This window comes from Plectropomus leopardus, chromosome 1 (genome assembly GCF_026936395.1).
Source record: "Plectropomus leopardus strain MGB_pleo_1.0 chromosome 1, ASM2693639v1, whole genome shotgun sequence".
NCBI classification, from domain to species: domain Eukaryota; kingdom Metazoa; phylum Chordata; class Actinopteri; order Perciformes; family Serranidae; genus Plectropomus; species Plectropomus leopardus.
Genome location: NC_142176.1, coordinates 2,485,684 through 2,504,038, shown reverse-complemented (window position 1 = coordinate 2,504,038; position 18,355 = coordinate 2,485,684). Strand labels below are relative to the sequence as shown.

At 37.3% G+C, this 18,355-nt stretch overlaps 2 protein-coding genes across 9 annotated transcripts in view; both read left to right on the top strand.

The window, feature by feature from the left end:
• The first annotated feature begins 236 nt into the window (after positions 1 to 236).
• On the top strand, positions 237 to 9,221 carry mtfmt (mitochondrial methionyl-tRNA formyltransferase). The gene is made up of 9 exons (XM_088080785.1): positions 237 to 575; positions 1,814 to 2,011; positions 3,820 to 3,942; positions 4,991 to 5,093; positions 5,180 to 5,255; positions 6,852 to 6,943; positions 7,026 to 7,104; positions 8,198 to 8,271; positions 8,836 to 9,221. The coding sequence occupies exons 1-9, from the start codon at positions 391 to 393 to the stop codon at positions 9,016 to 9,018; spliced, it is 1,113 nt and encodes a 370-aa protein (XP_087936911.1). The 5' UTR covers positions 237 to 390; the 3' UTR covers positions 9,019 to 9,221.
• A 711-nt stretch (positions 9,222 to 9,932) lies between these two features.
• The window catches only part of celf1 (cugbp, Elav-like family member 1), a 34,633-nt gene continuing 26,210 nt past the window's right edge, over positions 9,933 to 18,355 (top strand). For 2 of the 8 annotated variants that reach the window (XM_088080553.1, XM_088080482.1), the window contains exons 1-2: positions 10,007 to 10,381; positions 12,387 to 12,509. In XM_088080553.1, the coding sequence (XP_087936679.1) occupies positions 12,406 to 12,509 (104 nt within the window). In that variant the 5' untranslated portion in view covers positions 10,007 to 10,381; positions 12,387 to 12,405. Of the gene's footprint in view, positions 10,382 to 12,386; positions 12,510 to 14,749; positions 15,135 to 18,355 lie in introns of those variants that run through there. The other 6 variants (XM_088080662.1, XM_088080644.1, XM_088080582.1 and 3 more) reach the window with 5 other exon arrangements.

Below are 18,355 nucleotides of genomic sequence, written 5' to 3'. Positions count from 1 at the left end.
AATAAATATTAGATATTTAAGTAAGTTAGTATGTTAGTGAATAAATAAATATTAAATAAGCAAGTAATTAAGTAAATAAATAAATGAACAAACAAACTAAGTCACACCCAGGCACCTTGCTCCTGTGATAAATAAAGAACAGTCCCTTAGAATAATGTTCCTGGATCCTGTTTTTCAGCGGTAGGTGGCGATATGAACCTAAATCTGATATTTCAAAAGAGAAGAAGAAGAAGACAGACGCCGGAGGCGGAAGTGTGTCAGAAAACATGGCTGCGTCCTGTGTGGACACATTTAGGATAAACTGGTAACAGACACAGAGACTGTCTTCATGTCCATCTCGGACAGTTTCGACGCTTATTGTACTGAGCTGAAGACTCAGCTGGGGACAGGATGTGGACAAAGTCTCTGAGGATCATAAACCTGCTGCACCGCTGCAGTGTCTTCAGGAGGACAGCTGTTGGGGGACAGACTCAGATCCGCAGGCTGCTGTCCTCCTCCGGACCCCCCTGGAGGATCCTGTTCTTCGGCTCCGATCAGTTCGCGATGGAGTCTCTGAAACTGCTGTCAGACAGCAGGTGAGACACTCTGCACACCTTTACACACACACACACACACACACACACACACACACACACACACACACACAGGTCAGTGGTACTCAACCCATGGCCCGCGGCCAAATCTGGGCCCTGACAGGCTGCCAGGTGGCCCTCCAACCACTTTCTGTTTCACTATAAAAATAAAGCGTTTCACTCTGTGAGTTGTTTTTATATTTATATATATGTTTTTTTTTTAAAGTGCAAATGCAGGATCCCAGCTAGCAAATTTGGGTTCTAAAAACATTCTGAGAACGTTTAAAAGCAACCACTGAATGTTTTATTAACGTTTACAGCGGCAAGTTTTCTTTATGTTCCCAGAACGTTGTTCTTTAAATTCCATCAACATTCTCTATACACATAAAAAATGTTACAATTTTTTGACATTGTTAGCATATCGCATTACATTTTCATGTAAATAATGTTGTCTAATCTCAGTCTTTAATAACATTTTCTGAATGTTGCTTTGAAAATGTTCTCCCTTTGTTCTCATGTAACATTGTAGGAACGTTTCATAAAAATAAGAACGTTCTGTGATCTGTCACCTCTCAACATCACAGAAACGTCCTCATAATGTTGCAGTTCAAACATCACGTCTTAGTCAGTATTTAACCTCACAGGAACTTTATTTAAAACGATCAACATTTGTGAAATGTTCTCTGAAAATCAAATCAAAATATTGTCTTTAAAAGATTATTGCAAACTTTTAGGGAACGTAAGCCAATGTTGTGGGAACGTTCCCGCAAGCTGGGATCCCCGCAACACCCGACAGAGGTCCGAGCTAAGACCATAATATCCTAAAATCTTAGAAAAGTCCTGAAATCCAAGAAAAATCCTAGATATGTAATTAAATCTTGGAAACGTCTTCAAGTCCAAGACATGTACTAAAATCCTAAAAATGTCCTAAAATCTCAGAAACATGTATGGGGCTTTTGCGACTGGCCCCTGTCCTCCTGTAATTTTGCAAAGTGGCTCCAAAAATAAGAAAGCTGCTTCACACCTTTCACTGTCACAAATACACACAGCTGATGTTGCATCACACAGTGCAGCATATTATGGGATGTGCTTATTTAATCAGAGAAGAAAAGATGAAACACTTCAGGTCAAACTGCAGCTTAAAAAAAACCCAAAACTTTGGGGCTCCTGCCCCAAACACTGACAGTGGATATAATTAGTCATTAATTGCATGATGACAAACGTCCGTGTTGTGTCTGCAGGAGCTCCAGTGGACAGGTGGTGGCGTCCTTGGAAGTGGTCACGTTGTCCGGTGACGTCCCGGTGAAGAAGTTTGCTCAGCAGAACCACCTGCCCCTCCACAGCTGGCCTCCGGACACCGCCGACGGACAGTTTGACGTCGGGGTCGTGGTGTCTTTCGGCTGTTTGCTGCACGAGAGTCTGATCAACAAGTTCCCATAGTGAGTGTCTCCGTCTGTCCGTCACTTTGTCTCTCAATGTGAAGACACTGTCCTCAGGAGACACTGAGATTTTTAACATGTGACCGCTCACACAGCAGACTGTAGGATTTATAGGAATAAGAGTGTCCACATAGTTTTGGCCATATTGTGTATTCATAAAACGACTAATTAAACTCAGTGACTACATTAAAGAAAACTGCACAGATGAATTTTCAGAATTTTAACCCTTTAAATGCAAGATTTTTGTCATGATGCCACTATGTTTTTAGATGAAAAAAACTAAAAGTTTATCCTGCATTCTAAGTAGATTATTAATTTTTAAATTATAGATTAACAGCAACATTGATTTATTTGATTTTTCTGCTTTTTTTGTGCAGACTCAAATACTTACAGCTCATCACACAAAATGACTTTTCAAAATCAGGCTGTAAAAAAATATTATATTAAATTAAATAATATACATTTATTAATATTATGTAGTTTTTTAGCCAACATCAGTCCTAAACATAAATCTCAAATTTTCGTTAATTTTCAGAATTTTAACCTTTTAAATGTCAGGTTTTGTCATGATGTCACCATGTTTTTAAATGGAAAAAAATGAAAAAAAAAAATTTCAATATAATATATGCAAAGTAGATTTTTTTTTTTAGATTTTTTTTTTGTTTGTTTTTTGAATGATCCCAGTCTGGGATATGTCAGTGTGTGAGTGTAGCTGCTGACAGTCTGGGATATGTCAGTGTGTGAGTGTAGCTGCTGACAGTCTGGGATATGTCAGTGATCAGCAGCTACATTGACTGTGACAGGTCACCTAGTGGAAATAGCATGTATTTCCTCCATATGCCAAATATGGTCAAAATGACCTCATCAGGTGGAAAATAGTCAAAATGACAAATTCAGAGTCAAAAGCCCAGAATGACACCCAGAAATAATACAAGTCCTGTTTTTCTGCTCTGATGGCTGTGGGATCAATTTTATTTATTATTTGTTTATTTTTCCTAAAGCTGCAATATTGTAGGAGCTGAGCTGCAAATTCACTGATTACACTCAAATACACAATCTGGACTACATTTAGGACACATGCATGAGCACAGACACAATATTTTATCAAATAAAGAATGAAAAGTGTGTTAAATGCTCCAAACAGCCCTAAGGGTTAAAACAAGGCAGCATAGTGGTGTTAGCCTGCAGCCACCACATATACTGTACTCATGCTGCCTTCATGTGCTCCTCGGCCCTCCAAGTTGTAATTGCGAGCTATTAGCTCTAGAAAACAAGCAAACTTTTACTATAAAGCAGCCAGGCGCGTATATGAACATTGATAACAACATTATTTTATAACACGAGGAGTCAACTTGACGTCATTAATGCATAAACTTAAAAAAAATGTATTAAATATCAATTTTGATCACATGTTAAGTGTAATATGGTATTAATGTCAACTGCTGTCCATATAAAAAGATATAGATTAAATATAAAAATATACAAAACCTAAAATAATATACAAAAAAATATATATACAAATATATAAAATGCATAAAATATAAAGTAATGATAATAAATAAAGATAAATAAACTGGTTATATAATAAACAGATTTCAACCTATTGTTTAAACTCTTCCAGCATTTAAACGTCTTCTTTGTAGTTTCGTGTTGTTCCTACTTTTCGACCTCAGAGCTCATGAACTCCACCAAGTCGGAAGAACGACTTCCCGAATCGGGACCTACGACCTCCTGACGTCACATGAACCCAGCATTAGACAGAGTATTTTCCACCACGTTATTTATGTTTGCACGCTCCGTTATTGCAGCGGGATCGTGAACGTCCACCCCAGCCTGCTGCCCCGGTGGCGAGGTCCCGCCCCCATCTTCCACACCATCCTGCACGGAGACACTGTGACGGGCGTCACCATCATCCAGATCCGCCCTCACAGGTAGGCAGACGGGAACCTCTTCCTGTTTCTATGCCTCTATGCTGGCGTCGGTCCCACTCTCCGGATATCTCAAGAACGTCTTTAAGGAATTTCTTCAAATTTAGCACAAACGTCCACTTGGACTCAAATATGAACTGATCAGATCTGACGGTCAAAGATCAAAGGTCAAGGTCAAAGTGACCTTTTGTCCATCTCATTCTCATTTTATACAACAATATTTATAATTATCTTAATTACATATTATTATTTTATTATTTATTTGTTTTTTATTTATTATTATTATTTTATTTTATTATTATTTTATTATATAAAATTATTATATTTTTTAAGCACTTTCAAAGGCCATATCCTTTTTTTTTCTCCAAATTTTAGGGTCATTTTGTCTGTTATTGCTTTCTTTAATTTCTTCTAATGGCCACCATTAGTGTTGGTATGAGATTTTTGCAGTTGGATAACAATCTCAAAAAATATCACGGTTTCACAGCGTCACCGTATTCAGTGTCAAACAACTATTATTATTATTATTATTATTATTATCATTATTATTATTATTATAATTGCTGTTTTTATTGTTGGTGTTATTATTATTATTGCAATGGCCTTAAATGATTGAAAACAAGTTACAAGAAATTAGTAGATTTAAAAAAAATCTTTTTGAAAGATAGGGACAATGTCTTGGGGAAAAAGCAAGGGAAAATATATTTATAATTATCATTATCACATATTTAACATCATGTTACAAAATTACTATATTTTTTAAGTACTTTTCAAAGGTCATTTCCTTGTTTGTTTTTTATTTTTATTTTTGTAACTTTTTGCACATTTATTGATCATTTAATTGTTTTAATCGTTGCTTTCTTCCCATGTTTTTTTAATTTTAAATAAGCCAATTTGCTGAGGTTTCAAAGGGTTAAAGACAAATTTGAATGATAACACTTTTTTATTTCCATGTTGTGATAATATTGTTGTGAATAATAGTGTATTTAAAATCTGATATCGTGCCAGCCCTACTACAAGCGAACACAATAAGAGTATCTCCACCCTCCAGGTTTGATGTGGGCCCCATTCTCAACCAGGAGCTGCATCAGGTCCCTGAGAAATGCACTGCTGATGAGCTCGGAGCCGTCCTGGCCACTAAAGGAGCACATCTGGTGAGTTGTGGGAACACATCTGGTTATCTGGTATGGTTCCTCTCACTAACAGCAGGCTAACGTAGTGTTTGTGTTCTTGTTTGCAGCTGATTGACACACTCAGGACGCTGCCGGAGAAAATAGCACATAGAAGAGAGCAAACACAGACAGGAGCAACATTTGGTACGTAAAGCTGTGTGTGTGTGTGTGTGTGTGTGTGTGTGTGTGTGTGTGTGTGTGTGTGTGTGTGTGTGTGTGTGTGTGTGTGTGTGTGTGTATAGATTTTTTTCGACATCATTTGAAATAATAATATTTAATTTAGTAACTGAGATCCGCGCTGCTCTGTCAGAGATCCGTGCTGTCGGAGATTGTCTCACTGTGCTGCTGTGAGACAATCAGCTGTTTCATCTGCAACAATGCCTCTTGGTTATCAAATTCTTCGGTTGGGCAGTTGACATGAACTGAAAGCCAAAGTCAATATCTCCTTTTCTTTTAAACTGTATGTCAAATTATATATGGTTGTATACTTGATATGTAAATAACTCAAAACTTATTGGGGCCCCATTCATTTCCTTATATATTTCACACTATATACACTTTTTTGTGTGGTAGTCCATATAATTGTCATCATTTGTAATGATAATATTTAATTCAGGGATTGCGCTGCCAGCAGACATTTCAGAGATATGCGCTGCCAACCACTGTGTCAGAGATCCGCGCTGACAGCCACTGTGTCAGAGATCCACGCTGACAGCCACTGTGTCAGAGATCCGCGCTGACAGCCACTGTGTCAGAGATCCGCGCTGACAGCCACTGTGTCAGAGATCCGCGCTGACAGCCACTGTGCCAGCTGCCATTTCGGCGATCCGTGCTGCAGAAGATCCGCGCTGCCAGCCGCAGTATCGGAGATCTGCACTGTGCACTCTGTTTATCTGTTTGTATCACTGTGCTGCTGTCAGACAGCTATTTCAGCTGTTTCATACTCAACAGTGAGGCTTGGTTATCAAAATCTACAGTTGGGTAGTTTACCTGAACTCAAAACCAGGTCGATATTTTTTTTTCTCTTAAACTGTATGTCAAATTGTATATAGTTATCCATTTCCGTATTTAAAGTATTACCCACTATGTGTATGTGTATGTGTGTGTGTGTGTGTGTGTGTGTGTGTGTGTGTGTGTGTGTGTGTGTGTGTGTGTGTGCACGTGTGTGTGTGTCAAATAAATGAAAATGCCAGAGATAGCAATATTTAATTTCCCATTTAATTTTCCATTTTATTTATCAATTTATTTATTTATATCATATTAATATCTCTGTTATTTTTTTTTATTATGGGAGTAGTACATGTTTATAGAAGACAGAGGAAAGCAATATATTGCTATAAAGTTATAATATATAAGATAAATAGTTTAGAAATTAAATTATGTTTTGCAGGACATGGTCATATTTGGTTACAAATTATACATTGGTTTGTTTATGTATGTTTATATGTGTGGATGTATGTGTATATATTTTCACAACAGCTTATTTCTGTATTCATAAGTTAAGTTTCAATGGAAAAGCATATGCATTATTATTACCTAATGAATAACAGTGAGGGCGTAATCTAACATGTAATGAGACTGTTTTCTAATGTATTATTGTTTTATTGGGTTGTTTGTTTATAGTCCTTAAAAATGAACATGTTTGACGTAAAGATTTCAATCAATCAAACTTCAGAGACACATTCATACTAAATATTAAAGAGAAATTATTTTAACATAAACATTACTTTTCTTCAACAGCCCCAAAGTTCAGTAAATCCCAGAGCTGGGTGGTTTGGGAGGAACAGACTTGTGACCAAATAGATCGTCTGTATCGAGCCATCGGATCCCGGGTAACGACTGATCTGAAGTGTTTGATTAGAGCCATTAATGAATGTTAAATATCACTCTAATGTTTCTTCTCTGTGCCATCAGATGCCTCTGAAGACCTTATATATGGGCCAGACAATAAAACTGCTGGATTTTGTAGGTAGATGTCACATTACATTATTAGGTAAGTTAGTCAAAATCTGATTTATTGCACCGTGATTATATTTATAGTACATGAACACACTTCCCAGTTATAATTGGAAAAATCATTTGAATATTCTGTCTTTGTGTTTGTAAATGTAAAAATGTGTGTTTCCTTGAGATTAGAGTGAGTGTACTTTCTGTTGTCTGTTGAGGAAAATATTTACCTTACATATTTCTGCAAAGCATGAATATGTATTTTACGTATTTTTTTTATGTATTACATCTGTATGTGCCACAAAAAATGGTTGATGTGTTTTAAGATTCAATGTATCCGATACATCATAATGTGTATATGTAACATATATGTGATTTGCAGAAACATAAAATGCTCAAATGTTTTCTGGTTGATGGGTTGCCTGTCCTGCTCCTGTAATATGCTGTGACCGAGAGCTGCCACATATCACTCGCATATTGTCCTAAAATCCTAGAAAGGTCCAAAAATCCTAAAAGAAATGTTCTGAAATCCTAGAAATGTCCTAAAAATTCTAGAAATGTCCGGAAATCCTAACCCGAAATTCTTGAAAAGTCCTTGAAATGTCCATAGATCATAAAAAATTCCTCAACCCTAGAAATGTCCTGAAAGAACAGAAATGTCCTAAAGTTCAAGAAAAGTCCTAAAATCCGGGACATTTTCTAATATCCTCGAAATGTCCTGAAATCCTGAAAACGTCCTTAAATCTTGTCCTAAAATTTTAGACATGTCCTAAAATGCTAGAAATCCGAGAAATGCCCTTAAAATCCTCGAAATGTCCCTAAATTCTATAAATTTAATATGTTGTGACCCTGAACTGTCACATATCTCTCACATATTGTACATATTTGTTATGTCATAGTACTTCTTAAAAGTATCTTTGTCATATTTGAATTATCGTTTGTAATTTTATCATCTGTTCTGTATTTATGCTCTTGGGTTTTGCCTTATTTTTATTCCTCTCAATATGTTTAATTTTTGCACCATAAAACCAAAGCAAATTCCTTATAATTGAAAACCCACTTGGCAATAAATCATTTTCTGATTCTGATAGCTTTTTATTTATTTAGTTATTTATTTATTGATTGATTTATTTTTGCAGATGAAAGGAAGAAACCGGCCCCCGGCTCAGTGAGCTATCAGAAGGAGACTTACACTCTGGCTGTCTGCTGTAAGGTTAGTAAAACTCAGATTTATGGTGTTTGGTGGTGAAATAAAATAAAAAGTTTAGTGTTGCAATGGAGATTTTCACAGTATTATAATTGTATGAGGAGGAAGAAATGAGAAAAAGAGACTCTTAGTTAAATATCACAAATCACTTTCATGTGCACAATCACCCAAACAACACAGCCTTTAATGTGCAATAACACTCAAATATGTATACATATGTTTATGAATGCATTTGCACTTTTAAACTTGTACTGTTTTTATCCTGGTAATCCTAGACTGTTGTTTTATTAATCTTAGATTATTGTTTTATTTCATTATTTATTTGCTGTTTCTGCTGGTTTTCGATTTTAGTGTCTTAGTTTCCCTCTAATGAGCCTCGTGTTGAAACTTGAAAAGAAACAAAGAAAATGGAGAATAATGATCTTTCTCTGATAAAAAGTCTGTTTGAGATAAAGGTTCATCTCTTATTCTGTAATTTCACGAACAGTGACGACAGCACTGCGTTTCTTTTCCTCCCTCTGACATGTTTGTCACTTAAACGTCTGTGTTAATCTGTGCTCCATGTTTCAGGACGGCTGGGTGGGATTTAAGGCCGTGCTCCTAAAGAAAAGACTGACAGCGGACGACTTTTATAACGGCTACCTGCATCAGACGATGCAGAACAACAAACACTGTCAGACCGCCGAAAAACTGTTTGTAAGCAAAAAACAAGGAACTGAAACTCATCAGAGGCGAAACAACTCGACATCGTGATGCAAAAACAATCATTTCCTTCCTTTATGTGAACTCTGCATATACGACATCGCCTCATGTAATTTACAGTCATTTGTTATCTTGTCTGTTTTAAGACATCTGCATGTGCAGTAGATTTACTGTACTGCTGTATATTGTGTCGTTGTATACGACTGCTATACTGTTCATTTATTTGCAATAAATAAATGTGCTGTTGGCTGGCATGAAGTGTTTGTTGCAGTTTAAACAAACACAGTTCCTTCTGTGCTGTGATATAATTAGCAGGTGTATTTCGGTAGAGAAAAAAAAGTTCCTGTGTGAAACTGCTCACAACAAGCTTTGTGGATTAACTTGAGAGACCAGGTCATGATTTCTAGAAAAGAGACATTGCTGCAAGCTTTTTCTATTTTATTTTATTTTTAAAATTGTATTTATTTTGGTACTTTGAGCACAAGCAGAGCGTTCAGTTTTTCAATTTTATTTTATTTCATTATTATTATTATTATTTAAATTTTATTATTTTTTTTTTACTTATTCAATAGAACTACTGGCAAGATACTGCTAAATGTACTTATACTACCTGTTTAATCACATGTAGTTAACCACTCCCCAACACTGCTTTATTCATTGCATTTTTTAAATGAATACTACTACTACTACAACTACTACTACTACTACTAATAATAATAATAATAAATATCCTTTTATAGCCCTATTTTTTTAATGCAGAGAAGTTATCTAACTACTTAAATCAATATACAAAAAAAAAAAGAATTAAATAGAACTAATGGCAAGGTACTGCAAAATGTACTTATGCTACCAGTTTAACTACATGTAGTTCGCCAAAACTGCTTAATTCATTGCATTTTTAGATTTTTTTAAAAAAATAATAATGATATTTACAAAAACACATAATTTATAATTTCCCTGTAAATTATGAGCTAATTGTAGGTTCCTTTCTTTGGACTGTACCACGTTACTTTAAGCCAGGGGGTTGTCACGTGCACTTTCACTACCGTGTCAAAGAAAAACAAATGCCAGACATCGCTCGTAAAAAAACCCAAAGTAATCGAAAACAAAAATTAAAAACACACTCAAATAAAAATACGCAACGACACAAATAGCGGATATAACGTGTTCCGTTACCGGCCCCCTCCGCCCCCCGGACAGCTGAGAGTGGTAGTAACGGCTCAGACTGCCATTTTACTCAGTGACTGCTGTTAGCTGCTAGCTGAAGCCCTAAAGTGACAGACCACAACTTATCCACCTCTACAACTGTCTGTTTCTCCTCCTAAAGTGCAGCATGGTGACATCGTGAGCAAACATCCAATGCGACATTTTGTTTTTAAGCGCAGGTCAGACTAACAGTGGCGTAGAAACGCGGGTAAGTTGGTCCTTTGAAGTTCTCTGGTGTTAGCTAGCTAACGTTACCACAACAGTTAGCCTCACAACAGTTAGCCTCACAACAGTTAGCCTCACAACAGTTAGCTTCGGTCACTTAGCTTTGACTCTGCGGGCTGTCACGGCTCCGTGTCGACTCTGCTTTAACGTACATACAGCTTAACATGACAGTAGCATGTTGACATGTAAAGGGGTTATCATGTGACGTCATGACAGTTGTTTTTTTGGGGTGCAAAAGTGAGCTAGGATGTGTGTGTTTCCCGTGCCGTTAACTAGCATCTGTGTGAAGGTTTTGCTATGTTTGTTTTTATTTTTTATGCATATTTTTTTAGTGGTTAATGCTATATATATGCGAAAACATAGCGTGCACGTGATGTCACAGCACGCGGAAGTCGCCTCTGTCACTCCCCCCTCAGTCATTAGCATCTGTCACATCACTCACATGAAGACAGCGTGCTGGAAATAACATGGCACTTTTAAATTTAATTATCACTAATTATTGAAGAAAACTGGAAGATTAATTTTTAAAATGCTACTTTATCATTTTATTATTATTGTTGTTGTTGTTGTTGTTATTTTTCATTCACTTATTTATTTTATTTTATTACTAGTATTATTTATTACTTGTTTCTGTTGTTATGTTGTCTTGGGCCCCAGGAAGACTATCCTTATAATAAACAAACAAATTGGCTTAAATTTCACATCCTCAAATGTAAGGTGTTAAAAAACAGAAACCTCTTTTCATCGCCACAAAAAGGAAGCGTTTGATTTTTTAATATGATTTATCTGAACTAAGGGTTGACAGATAATCAGCCTGGATGATTATTGGGCAGATATTTGGCAATTTCCTTATCTGTATCGACGTTTAATTTTGATGATAGCCGATAAAATTAATTAAAAACAAAGCGTGCATATTACACTCAACCAACACCAGGAAAGGCAGTCTGCTATACATGCAAAGCAAGTGTCAGCAAGGGAGGACCTTTTACTTTGTAAAACCTCAGGGTTATAAAAATATAAGATAAAAATAAATAACAATCATAAGTAAAATGGATAAATAAATAAAATACTCCAAAATTATAAATAATGAATAAAAATGTTAAAAATAATAAAATACTAAAATGTAAAAATAGATAGTCAAAAAAAAAATAAGAAAGTAAAGTTCAATTAAAAACCAAACTAAAAAGGTAGGAATATTGAAAAACACAAAGAAAAAGAAATGATCAAACACATGATAACTTGGTCGTCATGTTCAAGAACAATACTTATTTAATCCCACCTCTTCTCCATAAGTCACTGAATTTTAATTAACGAGATTCCTTACTAATTTAAACCTATTCTTTAATTAACTAAACATATATGCATACACACACATACATACAAACTTTTAAGTTACTTGAGTATTTTAATCTCGTACCACTTTCCACTTTTACTTCACAACACTTCAGAGGGAAATACTGTACTTTTAACTCCACTATTATTATTAGATTTCTACTTAACAAATTAAGATTTTTGCACACAAACTATATGAAAGTATACAGCTTAGTCAATTGTCTGGAAAATTAATTGGCAGCTATTTTTTTCATTGTGAAAGCCATTTTTAAAGCTTTTTATATAAACTGTATGTATGAGGACTTTCTGCTTTTCCTGTTTAATTATTTTGATTTATGAAATTTATTTGAACCTTTTTGCATGCATAGTTTTACTTTAATTCTTCAATATATGTCCCTGAAAATACTTTTACTTTGTTTAAGTTTATTATGTTGTGTTTAGAGGGCGTTAACTGTGCAAACAGGCGACTTATGGTCAGTGGGATTCATCACTGAGCTCACCTGGTCAGAGCAGATTTGGATGGTAAAGAACATTTGGTGCATCTGGAGAAGAGAAGAGAATGTGCTGCTGCATGAGGCTTAATGTGTGAATATTTGTTGTGTTTGTATTTGTAATAGTGCTTCTGTGTCTGCTGTGTGTCCTGTGTTTGTTACCAGTAGACGTGAGAGGCCCTGGATGGATAGCCTGGACCCTGAAACCCTCTATGTGTCTCCAGAGCAGACTGGACAGCCCACGCTCCCCCTCCCCACATCAGAGGTCTCGAACTTGGCACTAGGGGGGTAAGAAGACTTCACTCTGCTTTACTCTGATCTCTCATAGCACTTTTTTTAGGGAAAACTCGGGTTAAAGAAAATCTGTCGAAACTCAGTGTCCACACTATGCATCCGTGTGTCAGTCGACAGAGTCAATCAGTCAGTCGTACCTGCAGTCCAGAGGGCTTAACATCAACTAGTAAAACAATGTGTGTGTGTGACTTTAACTGTTTCGATCAACATCCAAGAACTGGCCTCGTGTTTTCAAACAGGTCATGGCGTCCTCATACAGGCGCACTCAAACGTGATTTTTTCTTTTGGGGGCCACTCCGGCTCTTTTTCTCTATTAAAAAACCTTTTATGCACTCGGGCATCTTATTTACATTTAAAGTACATAAAAATTCCCAGTGTGAATCAGTTTTTTTCGTTAGCTGTGTTTACATGCACACTTTTTCCAAATCTGAAATCAATCTGATTGAAGATTATGGGCCAGCTGTTCTCATGGGATGTGCTCTAATACCAGCTGTGAGACGTGCAAACATTTTGAATATAGTAACTTCATTGACATAACCCAGGCTGTGATAATCCGAAATCTACTCTGCATGTTGTATATTAATAATAGTTCAGTTTTTGTGTTTGGTTTTGTTTTTTCATCTAAAGCCATAGTGGCATCATGACAAAAACCTGGCACTGAAAAAGTTACAATTCTGAAAATTAATGAATATTTGATATTTATGATTAGGACTGATGTTTCTCAAAAAAATAAATAAACTCAATCAAAGTCGAAAACAATATTCTTGTATAAATTTTTTTTAAGCCTAATTTTGAAAAGTGCATTTTGTGTGCGGAACAGTATGAGTGTGAGTATTTGACACTGCACAAAAAATAAAAAAGTATAAAAATCAATATTTCTGCTAATCATTAAAATATCCCAGGCTGCGATAATAAAAACAATAATATTTTTAATCAAAAAAACATAGTGGCATCATGACAAAAACCTTGCATTTAAAAGGTTAAATGTATGATTAGGACTAATGTTTGTTAAAAAATAACTCACTAATGTCAATGAATAATTTTTTTCAAAGCTTGATTTTGAAAAGCGCTTCTTGCAGAGTGGTGAGTATTTGATGCTGCACAAAAAATAATAATAATGTATAAAACTCAATATTCCTGCTAAACATTAACATATCCAAGGCTTAGCATGTAGTGTATAGAAAGTAATTATTTTTTTGGGATTTTTTTCCATCTAAAAACATAATGGCATCATGACAAAAAACCTGCCATTTAAAGGGTTAAAAATCTGACAAACAATATCTATTTGATATTTATGATTAGGACTGATATTGGTTGAAAAACTTAATAACTGAAATAATATTGAGGTGTAATTTTTTAAGTTTGATTTTGAGAACCTCTTTTTATGTGCAGAGTGATGCGAGTGTGTGAAACATGAAAGTGCGCCTTTAAGCGCTAATTAGAATTGCTACTAGTCGAAGCTAAATTATGAATATGTTGGCTTGGAGTTATAACTAAAAAAAGCAATTGTTCATTTATAATTTCTAAAATTTCTGCTGATTAAATGTTAAAAAGGCTCGCCATAAGTTCGGGGTTCTGTTGAGTCCAGCCAAAAGCTACCTGAAGGCTGGCAGTGTTGTGTTTCAAACATCCCCGCAGTTTATCTCATTTCAGAGGTGTGTGAGTGTGTTTGTGCGAGTGTGTTTGTGTGAGTGTGAGTGTGAGTGTGTTTGTGTGAGTGTGTTTGTGTGAGTGTGTTTGTGTGAGTGTGTTTGTGTGAGTGTGAGTGTGAGTGTGTTTGTGTGAGTGTGTTTGTGTGAGTGTGTTTGTGTGTGTACTGCGGGCTGCACACAAAGCCCAAAGCCCGTGTCATTTGGCATCGGCTGCCTTCTGTTTTTACACACAGAACTCACACACAAACCGGTGCAGCCTGCAGGACAACAGGGTAAACACAGACCCCCTCGGGCCGGAACCTAATTGTTAGCCGCTGCTGTGGCTAGTCCGGGGATTAGCTACTGGCTGGGGAGCACTATTCACTCCCTCTTTCATTCCCGCTGCCCACTGGGCCTTATCACCATCAATCTGACACCCTGTTTATCTGACGCTGCAGCTAGATCTGCTGGCCTAGGAGAAATGTTCACAAAGGCCGTGGATCATCAGCACTTTGATTGTGGGAGCCCAAATGGCCATTACTTTCTCTGGCCCCAGTGATCCCAGCAGCCCTCCATGATCTCCATGCAGTGGTTAGTCCCAGTCCCAGAGCCAGGAACGCCAACCTGAAGGCCCGTCACTTTTTGTGTCTGTCGTTTTGTGCTCTTCATCTCACACGAAGGCGACTCCTCGGCTTTGTTTGTCGTGTTTGTGTTCCGGTGGACGGGTTCTCCATGTGGACTGGTTTGTTGTGGCGCACTGTTTTTCTCCGCTTTTTGTGCGCTGTTGGCTGCGTTTATCTACCTTTCGCTGGGACTTATCAACATCTGGAGTTTACCACCGCCCCTCTGATCGCTGTTTCAGTTTAGCTTCATTGTCTTGTTCAAAAAAGGAGACAGAAAAACACATTTCTGCCGTCATGGCTTCTTTTAAGTTGGATTTTCTCCCCGAGATGATGGTGGACCACTGCTCTTTGAATTCTAGTCCTGTGTAAGTAACTCGCTCTGTCCGGCCTCGTAAGTATCACACGTATGTCTCTGGATGTCTGCTTGATTGGATTGGTCCATTTTAAGGTCATAATTGTGTCCGTGGTGTGTCAGTTTGGTGCCTTCCCTCAGTCCTTCTTTCAAGGTAGAGAATTGTTTTTGTCTGATTCAGATGCTGATCAGTTCCTGTTGTTATGGAGGTCTATCTCTGATTGTTGCACATTACCTGTGAAGAATACAACATTTTAGGTTAAAATTAACATCCAGATTTTGTCATTTAAACCACATTATGAGTATTCTTACTTCCAAAATAGTCTTTTGGACAGATTTTCTTTGAAAGCACCACTGGTCATGCCTTAAGTTATGTCTATGCAACGGTTTACACTGACATGAAGGTATTTTATCACAAATGTTGCCCTATTTAATCAGCCACTGTGTCACTTTTAGGCCTGTACTTTTCCTCGGTCTCAAGGGCTCAATGGAGGCCTTAAATAGCATCACATTCGCAAACATGGAATACTTGAATAATGTGGATGTCCAAGATGTTATTGTCACTGACAACAGTGGCAGTGATGATTATAAGTTGACTGACGGGCATCAGACATAATAGAGTGCTGCAAAGATGACGTTTTTCTGCAGGCCGACACGAGAGTTTGCTTCGCCCTGGTTCCCTTGTCAAAAAGCCTCGGGATTTTTGATTATTGCATAAAATGAGATATGTGGTATACAAAAGTTCAGGATGCTCACGTCTCATTCAGCAAGATAATCTGTGCAAATAAACACCTCTAATAGGATTTTGGAAGCCTAAATACAATCCCAAAAAAATTAGGACACTGTTTAAAACGGAAATAAAAACAGAATGCAGTGATTTGCACACAATATATTCAATTGGGGACAGTACAAAGACAAGATATTTTATGTTAAAAAAATGGGAAAGTGAAATTCCTTCATATATACCTTTGTCACTGCAGACAGTTTGGACACGTCATCGTAGCTCAGGGGAATTTGATCACATTAATGATGGCTGCACTCCACTTTGCACATGCTGGCTCACTGGATTAGCTTTTTGGGACACTTAATGGAACTCAGCCAGACAGTACAAACTTACATGATGTCAGAAAAAGTCAAAGTATTGTGTTAGTCCGACTAAACAACAACTTTTAAAATCCATGTAAACATGTCCCACTTTGAGAAATCAAATTTCTTGATGTCAGACTAACACCTCCAGATAATTTGACGGGAAGTTGAGCTGTTCTGTCATGTAAACACCTCAGTTGGACTTTAACTGGACTCGGTGTTTCGCACGTGCTACTTGTTGCCGTGCGGGTCTCCCTCGATGTTTATGGATAGGGACTGTTAGTTATTTATGAGGAGGGGAAGGAATGTCGCAAACGAGTCAGGCATTAAAAACAACTAAGAACTGCGGAGGAACTTGTGGGACATATAACTTGAGAAGGTAGTATTTTATATTTATTTTAAATGAGAAAGTCACACCCAAGCCACCCCCCTCCTCTGATGACTAAAGTACAGTCCCTCAACTATGGCATGGAAGCTAAGCGATGTCCTGCTATGGATGGGGTCGCAGCAAAACATACTTTAACCACCTAAAAAAATCCATCTTACTGTAATTGTTGACTGTATCTGAATGTTGTCTCCTCTTTAGCCTCCACAGCAGCTGATGGAGGCAGCGTCAGAGCAGCAGCTCCGCCGTTCAGTGGAGTAAAATGACTTTTTCTCAGTGGAGTCTGGTGTTTTTGATATAACAGCTTCAAATCCCTGTCGACAAGGGATGTCTTACAGCAGCGTAACGCCCTGAAAATTTTCTAAATATAGCGTACACTTAAACTGGTAGTGATTTTTTTTAGGTGGATTAAAACTAATCAGTGAAGGCAGAGTTTGATCAGCGCTGTTTATTTGTGCGTGATGCTGCGGTTTTTTACCCCAAAGTTACAGTAAATAAACAGTTGTGATTGTGATTGGGTCTGTATCATAGACTGTAAAAATAATATAAGGTAATAGTAACAAGCTGAAAGGAGGCAAATCTCCAGCGGTCGTGGAGGAGTCGGACAGACTTCATCAATAAATGGATTCTCTCTCACTGTTTGTATACTGGGACAAGGACAGGTGTCCAGTTAAATGACCTGATAGAGCTATGTATGTGACGTACTGAGTGTTAACGTTATCAGTTATTTTCCTACTGTGAGTCAAAACGTCTGCTGTGAAAAAACGTCCACTCTTGTGTGATACACGACTTCAGTCGCTCAACAGTCCTGAGACTCTTGTTGTTGTATTTTGTGCTTCATAATGCATCTCACATGGAGACAATTCTGGACATGTTCTAGCAGGAATATGATCCGAAACCGAGGAGAAATGAACAACGCTGCCAACCAAATTCACACATCCCTCTGGCATTAGCATGTAGCTACATGTAGCAGTGTACTGGCAGCTGGAGAATGACTGTGATGGAAAAATAGTGGCACTTATTACGGTGATAAATCACCAGACAAGATTGTAAACACAATCCAACATGTTCCAGCAGGAATACGATTCTAAACCAGTGAGAAAATTACAGCATCTGCTACAAAGTTTACACGTTTCCCCGATGTTAGCATGAAGCTTCGTGTAGCTGTGTAGGGCTAAGCGATGTAGCCCAAAAATAAAATCTCTGATTTTTTTTTCACACCAAACTCGATTTATGATTTTAAGCAATATTTTTTAGCCTCTTAAAAACAAACTACAAATGACAATGATTTCTTTGATTTTAGCCATAAAAAATTAACAAAGGAAGAATGAAAAATGTTCAAGTCAGTTTTGCATATTGCACTGTTGTGCAACCATTTCCGACCAATTCTGAACTAATACAGCTGTCGTTCATCGTTAGTCTCATGTTATCAGATGATGTTATGGGTTTTGTTGAAATGACTGGACCATCGGCCTGTTGTAATGGAGTCAAATGACGAGCTCTTTTCAGTTATACAGATGTGCATATAGAAGAGGCGGCTGGTAGTTTTCAGCATGTGGGTAAACCTGCAGGCTCTTCACCCGTTTATATGGGCACCGTATCTTTAGTGATACGCAGCGACTGCATCAGTAACAGCTTTGCAGCGGGCCCCTTCCTGTCATACGGGACACAATGAGAAAATGATTCCACTGATGTCGGCTTCTTTTTACCGGCTGTTTGTGGGCTGACGCGGTCTGATGCATCTCAGAGCGCGACACATTTCT